Here is a 13,164-nt window from a genome sequence, read left to right on the forward strand (position 1 = left end):
CTCAGATTTCAAGTATGTTTTTCTTTAAAAATGAGAAGATTCAATATCTGAACAATATATTTGGAGATGATTTCTCTAATCCCACTAAAACCTCACCTTTGAATAAAGAATTGGCTCTTAAACTCAGAATTCACAGAGAAGCAATTTAATTAATTTATTTTTGTGGATATGGGAATAGGGTAAGATCGGCATAATTTATTTAATTTATGATAACCCGATTTGCAAATCATTTTCATTGAATTTTCTCCCTTTTTTAGGATAAACGAAAATTTATATTTTAAAGAAAAAATTAGTTTTGGAGCCAATATACTGCTTTCATCCATGTCAGTGTTTGCTATTGGTCTGGAAGATGCTTTTTCACATATAAAAATTGGGAAATAAAAAACTGCATAATACTTATTCCTCACTTATGTGTATAAAACTATATTTGGAAATGTGCTTTCATCTTCTCTCATAGATCACTTAGTTTGATCATCCCAACATCCCATTAGGAAGGCTAGGAATATATAATTATATTTTCCCACAAATAAGAAAACTGAGGAAAATTGAGTTTAAGTGACATGTGCAAGGTGACACAGTTAGTCAGTGGCAGAACCAAGACCAGAAGCCAGGCTTTTAATCCTAGCCGAGTGCGTCTCCTGTAAGTCCACGTTACCTCCTTTGTTCACGTTGTTGGTTGATGGGGAAGAGGATGCTTCATTTTAATGACTTAGACGTTGGTCCTTTCATTCCATATTATTAAAATAGCTCAAAGGATATTTTCACCTTAATATAATGTTGATTTTTCACATATTTTCCCAACATTGATGAACTTGATCACTGTGATACTGTCACTAAAGTAGGAAAATAGAGCACTAAAGAGAACTTGAATTTAGGGTCAGGGTTTTCATTTTACAACAAGTTAATGTATTAAGGGGAAAAAAAGACCATTGTGGAAGAGCAGGAAATGACACCAATTTAATCAATGTCACAGATTAATACGATTTGTTTGCCAGAGGAAGAATTTTCTCTCTGTCCGTATATCATTCAAGAGAAAGAAAATATATGGGATAATACATTTATTTGCAATTCCACAAAGAACAAGTTATCATGCTTCCTAGAACATACCAATTTAATCTAGGTCCTTTGCTATGTAGACTGAAAATGTCTTGGATTAAGGGTAAATTATGGAGTTTTTGATGTTTCATCCAAGGTTCCAATAGTTTGTGGGGCAATATTCTTTTTTGTTAGCCAGTCATGGCTTTATTTCTAGATAAATGTAATTTCATTTCTACTTAGTATTGTCTTAACTATACTTTATTTCAAGTTTTACTAATGTGCTTTTACAACATGAATTCTAAAACTGGTGGTGTTCACCCTTGTAACATTTAGACACAGAGAAAACCTGTACAATATGATCTAAAAGCTATAGTTTCTACATCCCTGGTTCCCTTTTCCCTGTAAACACAAGCTCCTTACTTCTAGTCTGGACACATATTGTAGGTGTATCCTATGTCAGAATCTCAAAACAGTTAGTTGTCTGAGAAGATAAGATGAAGAAGAGACTTTTGAAAACTGAGATTTGTTCCATTAGTTTTTTCCTTTCAACCAAGATCTTTTGCATAAAGGATTACTTTTGCCTGCGTTAGAAAACATATTAATCTTTGAGTCTCAGCCTTTAGATAGCTGTAGCTCAACTCTACTCAAAAATTTCTGCATTAAGTAAACAAAATTTCTCTCACTGTTTTTCTTGACAGCCACAAGAAATCCAAGGTTTCAGGACTTTTTTTCTTGACTTCAATATATGAACTTTTTCATTTGAGTTTTTTTTTCTATGTTCCACAACAATACATTTGCAAGCCTTTGAGTATGCTTTTGCCTTTTGTTCCTCTTCTCATGGTTACCCCTGAAAGCATAGCTTAGAACAATAGTGTTCGACTATAGTCTTGATTTAAGACTGTTTAAAGCACTTTCTATACCCTGAGTAGACACATTTCTTCAGTGGGTTTGAGTAGGACTGACCAAAAGTTTGTGCCAGTTGACTATTCTTTTTCTGAGATCCACTTTGTCAAGCCAGATACAGGCTTCGCCAATCAAGGTCTTTTTCATAAACTTCCCTCCATTGGAAAAAAGTAAAATCTAGAAAAAATAGCCAAAATTATATATATTTGTGTGTATATTTTCAACCTCTTTTATGGACATTTGCTCATCAAAGAAGTAACAGAGACAAGAAAGGGTGAGGGTGAGAGAAGTAGCAGGCATACTTGTAGGAGAACTAATAACTAACATGTCCTCAAAAGATTTGCATAATATTAATTAATTTACCTCAACATTTCCCAAAGGCAAAGACATATCCTGAAGCACAGGAGAATTCTAGATAATATTAGCTACCTAGATAAACCTAGCTAATTCTAACTAGGTTTGTGATTAAACTGATTGAAAGTTTCAAAAAAGAAATTTGCTAGGTGCATGTTTTATTACTTAATGAAATATTAACTCAAATACAGAATTATTTGAGTGGTGAGTACATAAATACGAGTTTACAAGGTGGATAGAACATAACATTGACTTTAAATGCCATTTAATTTACTGGGAATTTTATTATAGGAAGCACTTCCAAAGTGGCTTCTTGTCATATGTAGAGCTTACACTAGTTGAAATTCCATGGGATCTCATACTCAAGAAAGTTTTTTCTTTTAGGGATCAGTTGAAAGAAAGGTAGAGAAATTGAGATGGAGATAACCATTACTCCTTGACAATTCTTCTCTCACGCTCTCTCTTTCTTTTTGGAATCTCTTTCAGATAATTCATCTTTATTCCTGACTAAAATTTACTGTTACGTTTCTGACTTCAAAATCTACTTTTCTGTCTCTTTTAGCCTCTGGTTTGGGGATTTCAAATGGCACATTATATGTTTTATTGGACCCTGCCTTCCTATCAAGTTTATCACGTTTCAGACAAACTCATGTTCTTTCTCCCTATCCATCCCTTCTGTAACTACTCAGTCTCTGTGACTGACACCTTTGTTCACACAGATTTCAGAGTATCCTTTAATTTTTTTATTCCCTTCAACTCTAATGTCAGTTAATCCTCTCAGTGCAGTTTTTGCTTTGCAATATCTCTTATATACGTCTCTAGTACAGGCCTCTAAGTGCCAGTACCATGGTCTTCTCTTCCCACATTTTTTCAGCTCTTCCCTCCCTCCTCCTTTGTCCTCTTTCATTCCATGTCTCTGTATCTACTAAAGATATACTATGTACAAGCATTGTGCTAGGCTACAAAACAAAGAGCAATGAAAATCAAGCCTTGCACTAGAGAAGTTGATAGTACAGAAGCAGTGAGAGGTAAGTACACAAATTGTTGTACAAGACTGAGATTAATGGCCTAATGAGATAAGCAAAACATTATGTGAATAAGGTGTGATAAATTACACCCAGGGTCATTATTAAAGAGCTGAGTTTACATTGAAAGATATGGAAATTTGTGATAGATGGAGAGAGATGGAGAAGGGAGTATTGAAGGAGAGGAAAAATATGAGCAAAGAATTAGAGGTTTAACCTGACTTCAAGATTCTGGTGTGAAAGGGGTCAAGAGTGAGTGGAAATGTCTACAAGGAGAGGAAATTAAGTCAATACAATTAGAACTCACCTTAGAGGACTCTGAATGAGTCAGGATAATGATGAATCATTGGAGGGTTTCAATGTAACCTAGCCAGTGTTTTTAAAAGATACCTCTGCCAGCAGTGTGATAAAATGAATTAAAGGGTAAGATATTGATGGCAAGTAGGCCAGGTATACTGCTGAGATGATTTGCATAACAAAGATGAGGACCCAAAGAGGATTAGTGTGGCAGTGAGCATGGAAAAAAATCTATATAAAATAAACTGAGTAGGTAGAAGAGAGGCAACTTGGTAGCTAAATGGATGGGATGAGTGGGTTGGGGAATTTTAAAGGGCCCCTGGGAAGTTACCTCTAAAAATTAACTTGTAAAATATCACATAGTATATGATTGGCATTTAAATATTGAATAATTAAATGGGAAATAAATACAGTATAAATGAAAATCTAAAAATCGGAACTGTATGAGTTACCTGAAGAGAATGTCCAGCAGGACTTAGGCTGAATCTAAAAGTTTCATTGAATGAAGGCTCTCGATCATGTCTACATACTCTTGTTTTTTTCTTGATCACCTTTTTTTGGGTAGAAATGTTCATCACATATATTTTCACATATAAATCTGAAAATAAGAATTCAGCTTGTTAAGTGTCCATTAATAATACAATTGTCTATTGAAAGAGTTATAATCGTATACGAAGAGTTCTCCTACATTTTACACAAAGCCAGTAGCCTGTGAACAATTTGTTTCAGACAACATAATTAAAATATACACCAATTTTCTTAGCAACTTAAATGTTTTCTTGTTGTATAATAAATACATCACTCTACATTTATGCTGAAAAAATCTAATTTTTAACTAGTAAAATATCAACTTGCTCTATATAAGAGAAATTCATTCTTATTTCATATTTTTCAGATATATTTGGTACACAGCCCAAATTTTAATTAGCATTTTCTAGGCTATTTAGGACACACTCCTAAAGAGTTCCTAGATACATTATATTGCTCATTATCATAAAATTAGATACCTGGTAAGTGATCAGGAGATTTAAATTTGTAGGTGATATTTCTGCATTGGAGGATTTCAACTATGAGTTGTTCCCCATCTGTCTTCATTTCTTTCTTCAGTGCAATCTTGATTTCTCCCATTACCTGAGTTTTAACTGGAACAATTTAATTTAAAAGTTAAGGAATATGTCATGCCATTAATTAAGTGGTTAGTTCAATAATTTACTCATATTTTCATTTATTGTTTATCAAGTGCTAAACACCTTATCGCATCCTGTGGATACACAAATGAATAAAATACAGTCCCAGCCCTTAAAGAGAGGAAGGTCTCATGGAGAGACTGGTAAATTGTACACTTACAATAAAGTATGTTAAGTATAATGATAAGCAAGTAACAAGAGGGGTATGGGAGAAATGCAAGTAGGTAACTATTACTCAACTGTAGATTTTTAGGCCAAAAGAGGTAATAGATGAGACTACAGGGGACTATAGGAAGACAGTCATACATAAAAATAATAGAATTCTAATATAATATATAGGAAGTATTAAGTCAAGTGAAATGCAAGAAGTTGTTTGCCGACAATTGCTCACTACTTACCAGGCTTGCAAAAGAACGCTTGCTAACACAACTAAATGTCGTTGTATATTATATCTACTTCCATTCTATTTTTCTTGTAAAAGAAGTAGGCAACAAGAGTATATGGTAATAACATTACACAAGGGAAAATATGAGTGATTGAAATGAATTCAATGTATTTCTTTCTAGTGTTTATCTTGGATCTTTACATTACTGAAGAAGCTATTCACACTAGGTCAAATTCTTTATTGATTCATCCTTTTCTCTATCGATGCATATATTTATCCACTTATCATTCACCAACAAATATTTTATTTTCCACCCTACTCTGTGATAAGCACTCTGTTAGGAAGAATGGATACAATGATAAGCCAACATACGCATGCTTATTGGTCTTCTGGTTTTTCTGTCTATTGGGAAGAAATCCATCAATGAAATATTTTTGTCAATAAGTGTACAATTAGAAAGAGAGGAAAGGTTCTGAAGTACAAGAGCATGGTTACAAGAAAGCCTAGGAAAGGGCTTCATGAGCTGAAACCAGCAGAATAAGAAAGAATTAACTAGGTGACATGGACGGGGAAGAACATTATAAAGAGAAGGAACAGTGTGTTCACAGAAGGCAACATCATGGGACTGAGGAACTAAATAAATATTCGTGTGATTATAAGATATTGTTAAGTGGTACTATGTTAAGAATTTGGGTTTTACCTTTAGAACAATAGGAATCTATTAAAGGTCTTTAACATGGATGTAGATCATTTGGTCTCAAACGTTTCCGTCTCAGGATTTCTTTATACTCTTAAAAAAAAATGGTGGTACTCAAAGAACATTAAAATTTCTAATTAAAAAGTAAAATTGGATATTTACAAATTTATTTATTGATTCAGTTAAAATGACACTAATATACCTATAAATAAGTATTTTAATGAAAAATAACTGTATTTTCCAAAGCAACAAAAAATAGTGAGGAGTGACATTTTATATTTTTCAAATTTCATTAGTGCTTGGTTTAATAGAGGACAGCTGGATTCTCATACCTGTTTCTACATTAAATCCAGTTCAATATGCTGTTTTATTTGAAATATATGACAGTCTCACACAACTATATATATATATAGTTGGAAAAGGAAGGAGTATTTTAATATCCTTTCAGACAACTGTGGACAATCTTTGATACTACATTAACACGTGAAAAGTGGTAGTTTCTTTAAGATTAGTGTAAATGTGAAATCTGAAACTGTATCAATGAACCTTTGGACTGTTACTTTAAAAAACAATTGTCTATCTTGCACCTTGAATGGACCAGTTAATTATGCCTGAATTGGTAACATCCTATATTGTTCGTTTTGGAAAATACGGGTTTACTGAGTTATGCAGGTCTTCAAAACATTGGCACAATTCATACAATATTAAAGGCACATTTGTTAATATCACCATCAATATCATAAAAAAAGTCTGACTATTGAAAAGCTGACAAGCTCAGGGAGGCAGGTATAAGTTTTGGAAATTTTTATTTTTACTTAAAAATTGATTTTTATTATTGACAACAACTATTGTCAATTGTTTTTCTTAAAGTGAAAAACTCACTTTGTTAATTTTTGAGAAAATGGCAGCTGAATACAGTCAGCCTTCTGCACCCATGGCTTCTGCATCCATGGATCCAACCAACCGAAGATCAAAATATCAAAAAAATTTTTTTCCAGAAAGTTCAAAAAAGCGAAACTTGAATTTGCCACATGCAGGCAACTATTTACATAACATTTACATTGTATTAGGTATTATAAGTAATCTAGAGATGATTTAAAGTATATGGGAGGATGTGCATAGGTTATATGCAAATGCTACATCATTTTATATAAGGGACTTTAGTGTAAGCAGATTTTGGTATTTGTGGAGGTTGGGGAGGCTCCTGGAAACAATCTCCCATGGATACCAAGGGCTAACTCTACCAAAGTTTGAATAAGCAGAGTTTATCTGTCAGTTGTCTTTCCAGTAAAAATGATATTTCTTGTAAAAAAAGGCTGGCTCAGCTTGCAACTCAAAAAAATTGCACTAACATGTTTTCTCAAGTCAACCTTCATATTTTGGTATGCAGCAGAAGTGTTTTATGTGTAGTTCCCATTTTATCACACAGAATATTCTAGAACATAGACTATTAGAAACACATGTTCTTAAGGGTCTAGGTTTAATAACAAGAATTTTAATTTCTTTATCAAGGATATTGTTAAGTGAAACAGGCAAGTTTTTCATATAAGTGCATGGTGGTAAAAAATAAATAAATACAGTCACTATTAGTACAATTTGGTGCTGCTGCCCTGATTTATGCTAAGTCACCAGCAGTTTTCTGCAGCATTGCTTTTGCATTATCAATGTAAATGCCAACACGGTAAAATGGTAAATAATATCTTAGTATATTTAAAAAATAATTTTGACCTGGATGCACTTCAACAGTCTTGGGGACCCACGGGGATTTCTGAACCATGCTTTGAGAATGACTGTTAAAGAATATAGTTGAGTAATCTCCAAGAGGAAATTAAAGTAACAAAAGCATCATGTACAAAATCTATTAGATTGTAGTTATTTAATCATTTCGATTTAATTTTATCACACTTTTGGATATGGGTTTTTAGAATGTATTTCTTCCCTGCATTAATTTTTGCTTTAATTAACTTATATTTTCATGTCTAGATGTACCCTGACATGTGGGAAAATATCTACCAATACCATACTTCGGCCTGCTCTCTTCCTTCTTTCAAAACACTAAGTTCCCCAAATAGGCAAAGTTGCCCTCCATATGTTTTATAAAGTGAAACACAGATCTTCTAGACATAGTTAAATCGTGATAATTCAGCAGCCAATGATCATAGACACTTCACAGTAGCTGGGTGTTAGCTTTACCCTTGAGAAATTCAAGAAAATAAAGTGCAAACCAAGGATTTTTTATACAGCTAAAGTGTCTTTCAAGCAGCAAGCCTATAAGTTTAAGCATAAGGAACTCAAGAATACCATAGAAAAGTTCATTCTCAAGAAATATATGAGAGGATGAATTTCATCACATCAAAGAGATAACTAGAGAGACTTCAGCCAAAGGAGTGATGGTGAATATTTAATATATTTAATTGTAGAACTGAGACTAAAATAAGAGTGAGAATATAGGTGGGTAGAAGGGCAGCACATAATTGTCATGTATTCTGATAGAGTATAAAGGATGAAACTGAAAGAGATGGATGACAAAGGGAGAGAAAGGGACAAGTAGAATGAGATTGTTGATTTTTGAATAGGTAAATGGTAGGTGACAAGTTATATTATTTAAAATTGACAAGACAGATGGTAAATGGTGAGTAAGAAGAGCAAACGTAATAAACGTATAAAAAAAGACAATCATTGGAACAAAGATACAAAGCTTTCTTAATTACAAAAGAAATTAAAAAAAATTAAAGACACCAAATGGAGAAAGAAACACAACAAATCTAACATCAAATACACAATAGTTATAAAACAAAATGCAGAGTTGTGATCAAACATATCTGTCATATCAATAAACATGAACAGGTTCAGTGAGCATATTTTTAAAAAGATATTCAGATTGGCCCATAAAGCAAAGCTTACAAGCTATGCTATGCTAAAACTTAGTTTCGTTTCAAATAGTCACAAATACATAAATTGTAAGCATGCCAGATGTATGGAAACAATAAGAGAGTAGGGGTTGCTATCTTACTGTGAGGCTAAATAGAAATCAGCTTGAAATGTAGTAAACAAGACAAAAAAAAGGACATTTTATAAAGTTAAACATCCATAAATCATAATGAAGACAAAACAATTATGAATATCTATGCACCACTAAAATATGTTGAAACTAGAAAATAAGGTGTAAAGATGTAGGAGATGAAAGCCAGAATAAAGAGAATAATAATAAAATACTTTAACACAGTATTTTCAGTACAAGACAGGTGAAGTAGACTAAAATACGTAAAGACAGAATATTGAGACACCATAACCAATACAGCAGATCTCAGGATGTATATATTAAACACTACACCCTGATAAGACAGAAAATATCTTTTCCTCAATTAAATACGGAACATGGATCATATTGACTGATTATGTATGACTTACAAAGTAGACAACGGTAAGTTCTATAAAAGGAAGCTAATACATTGTCTGATAACACACACACACACACACACACACACACACAAAGGCTTTAACGAAACAATTCTTGGCTGAACAGCAAAATACAATGAGAAAATACAGAAGTTCTGAAGAACAATGATAATGAAAACACTATCAGAATTGATGAGAATTAAAATAATGATCAGAGGAAAATCACCAGTCTTAAACACCTATATCATTTAAAGCAGTGATCAGAAGAAAGTGCATATATGCATTAATATTCCATCAACAAAATTTAAAAAAATACATTTGATTTAAACTTCCAATTCCAAAAGCTAGAAAAAGAACAACAAAGTAATATAAAAGAAAGTACAAGAAAATAAATAATAAAAATATACACAGAAATTAATGAGGCAGAGTATAGAAAAAATAGAAAAATAGTAGATAAAATTAATGAATTAAAATTCTGGTACTTTGACTAGCATCAATAAAATAGAAAAACCAATAATGAATTTAGTCAATAACATGTGGCCTTAATATTATGATTTACAAATGGCATGTGGTCTTTTAACTATGACACTACTCTCCTCTCAGTGATTTGGTGTAAACATTTTAGTGTCCTGAATATACCCTAATACTATCAGCTCACATTCTGTTTACACATTCTTGACAGGCCGCAACAGCAAATATGTCTAATATATTTCTTTGAACTTGTGAGGGATCATCTAGCTCAGGTTACTGAACTATTTTAAATAAGTATAAACAAGCCCATTCAAATCAATCTGTTTTATTTTAAAGAACTTTGCAAGAAAATGAAGAATCTTCAATATAAAAATGAGAAAACAAGACAGATCTTAGAATCTCCTTTCTTTAATACCTAAAAAAACTAGGGGAAAAAGTAAAATTTAGGAAAGTATTAGCCAGTAGCAACTAACCAAAGAATAGTCTCCTGCCAGAAAATGCTGAGTGGTGTGTAGGAATGGAAAGGCAGATTCTGGGAAGGCTCAGCTTAGCAGCATCCCCAACCATACCACGTATCACAAAATTTTGCCAGGAAAAGAGAGATGAATTGCCAAAACCCTGAGAATTATCACCAAGTCCCCAGCACAGAGAAGTGGATGAACAATGAGCTTAGGCAGCCCCAGAAAAGTCATACTAAACCCTTGAGAGTGGCAGCTTTGGCTCATCACTAGGAAGATCTGAGGGTTTCACTGAAAATAGGAAAAACAACCAGTGCTCCCCATTTACTGGGGATCCAAGGTTAAGGAGGAGCAAAATCCAAAGCTGAGAGAGTCTTTTCATTGGAGTAAGACATACCTGGGCTTGGTTGAGTGAATGCTGGCAAAACAAAAGCAAAAACAAAACCAAAAAACATTTAAATCAAATCTCAAGAGAGAGCAAAACGTAGTCAATCAGGGCAGCAAATCTATCTGTGAAACAGCTCTATTTCTTTCCTCCAAAGGCATAGAAAATTGGATAGAACTACTACTGCTCCATCTCTCAAACAGTAACTGGGATGGAGGGGAAAAAAGAGTATTCTAACTGATAAGGAGGGAGTCAAGGAAAATACTCCCACTATTTGGAGCCAATAGGGGTTGTGGACAGAATTGATCACACCACTGAACATGATGAAATGAAACAATTTTTTTCTGGGAAAAATTCACTGTTATGGGTCATATTCCTCTAAAACTCCAACATGCCAAGCATATAAAATTTATTGTTGCTGTTTACCACTTTCTCACTTCAGAAGAAAGGTAGAATTAAACACTTGCTAACTGAAGTTCTCAAAGCATCACATTGCCTATTTTTTTCTTGGAAGGTTAAATTCACATGCTTCACAGTGTGATACTTGTGAAGTTCTTGTTAAGTTTTTCCTACTCCAGATTGTTCTTTATTGTTTCTACTAAAGGAGGAGAGGAACATACCTACTGAGGTGGTCTCAAAGGACGCTTGCATTAATTATGAGTTGTCACTATCAATCGTGCTTGCCCTTTCACTGGTTCAGAATACCTTTGTCATTGGAAACAGATGCATATGGATGGTGACAAAAACCTCTGTTTCCACTCTCTCCACAGGGTGAGGGAGAGTGGTGGGTGGGGGGGTCAGCAACTACAGATCTGCTTGGGCCTCTGAACTGAAGAAGACAACGCACACATAGAGGCCATGTGTGGGTGTTTTGTCATTGTGATTGGAGTAGAGAGTAAATGGGTAGTAAAAATTGCTTTGACCAGCCTCCTAGTCTCTTGGTGTCCCAAAATTTATGTTTTGGTTGTATTAAAAGAATAAAAATTAATCCTACTCTAGAGAATATATTTATCTTACAACATGACACATAGCTATGATTAAGCGTAGAAAGAAGACTGTCTTTTCTCCATTGTATATTCTTGTCCCTTTGTCCAAGATTAATTGACTGTAGGTGTGTGGGTTTATTGCTAGGCTCTCTATTCTGTTGCATTGATCCATATGTCTGTTTCTGTGCCAGTACCATGCTGTTTTGATTACTGTAACTTTGTAGTATTGTCTGAAGTCTGGGAGGGTTATGCCTCCATCTTTGTTCTTTTTTCTCAGGATTGCTTTGGAATTCTGGGGGTTTTATGGTTCCATGTAAATTTTAGGATTATTTGCTCTAGTTCTGTGAAAAGTGTCATGGGTAATTTGATAGGGATAGCATTAAATCTGTAGATTGCTTTGGGTAGTATTGCCATTTTAACAATATTAATTCTTCCAATCCAAGAGCATGGGATATTTTTCCATTTCTTTAAATCATCTTCAATTTCCTTTATTAACGTTTCATAGTTCTCAGCATGTAAGTCTTTCGCCTCCTTGGTCAGGTTTATTCCTAAGCGTTTTTTTTTTTTTTGGATGCAATTTTATTTTATAATTTTTTATTTTTATTTATTTTATTTTTGGCTGTGTTGGGTCTTTGTTGCTGCATGCGGGTTTTCTCTAGTTGCGGCGAGCAGGGGCTACTCTTCGTTGTGGTGCACAAGCTTCTCATTGCGGTGGCTTCTCTTGTTGTGGAGCACAGGCTCTAGGTGCGTGGGCTTCAGTAGTTGTGGCACGTGGGCTCAGTAGTTGTGGTGCACGGGCTTAGTTGCTCCGCGGCATGTGGGATCTTCCCGGACCAGGGCTCAAACCCGTGTCCCCTGCATTAGCAGGAGGATTCTTAACTACTGAGCCACCAGGGAAGCCCTTGATGCAATTTTAAAAGGGAGTGTTTTTTTACTTTCTCTTTCTGATATTTCGTTGTTAGTGTAAAGAAATGCAACAGATTTCTGTATGCTAATCTTGTATCCTGCTACCTTGCTGAATTCATTTATCAGTTCTAGTAGTTTTTGTGTGGAGTGGTGTAGGGAAAGCTGGATAGCCACATGTAAATCAATGAAGTTAGAACACACCCTCACACCATACACAAAAATAAACTCAAAATGGCTTAAACACTTAAATATAAGACATGACACCATAAAACTCCTACAAGAGAACATAGGCAGAACATTCTCTGACATAAATAATACCAATGTTTTCTTAAGTCAGTCTCCCAAGGCAAGAGAAATAAAAGCAAAAATAAGCAAATGGGACCTAATCAAACTTACCAGCTTTTGCACAGCAAAGGAAACCAGAAACAAAATGAAAAGGCAACCTATGGACTGGGAGAAAATATTTGCAAACAATGTGACCCACATGGGCTTAACTTCCAAAATATACAAACAACTCATACAACTCAGTAACAACAACAACAAAACATCCCAGTCAAAAAATGGGCAGAAGACCTAAGTAGACATTTCTCCAAAGAAGACATACAGATGGCCAATAGGCACATGAGAAGATGCTCAACATCACTAATTATTCGAGAAATGCAAATCAAAACTA

At 34.1% G+C, this 13,164-nt stretch overlaps 1 protein-coding gene across 1 annotated transcript in view; it reads right to left on the reverse strand.

Annotated features, from left to right (window-relative positions):
• Positions 1 to 1,977: 1,977 nt before the first annotated feature.
• Positions 1,978 to 13,164, reverse strand: part of LOC133096174 (protein piccolo) — a 370,525-nt gene continuing 359,338 nt past the window's right edge. The window contains exons 23-25 of the mRNA XM_061197659.1: positions 4,625 to 4,759; positions 4,070 to 4,215; positions 1,978 to 2,118 (exon numbers count right to left, since the gene is read on the reverse strand). Coding sequence (XP_061053642.1) covers positions 1,978 to 2,118; positions 4,070 to 4,215; positions 4,625 to 4,759 — 422 coding nt within the window. The remainder of the gene's footprint in view (positions 2,119 to 4,069; positions 4,216 to 4,624; positions 4,760 to 13,164) is intronic.

The sequence above is a fragment of the Eubalaena glacialis genome, chromosome 8 (genome assembly GCF_028564815.1).
Source record: "Eubalaena glacialis isolate mEubGla1 chromosome 8, mEubGla1.1.hap2.+ XY, whole genome shotgun sequence".
Taxonomy (NCBI): Eukaryota; Metazoa; Chordata; class Mammalia; order Artiodactyla; family Balaenidae; genus Eubalaena; species Eubalaena glacialis.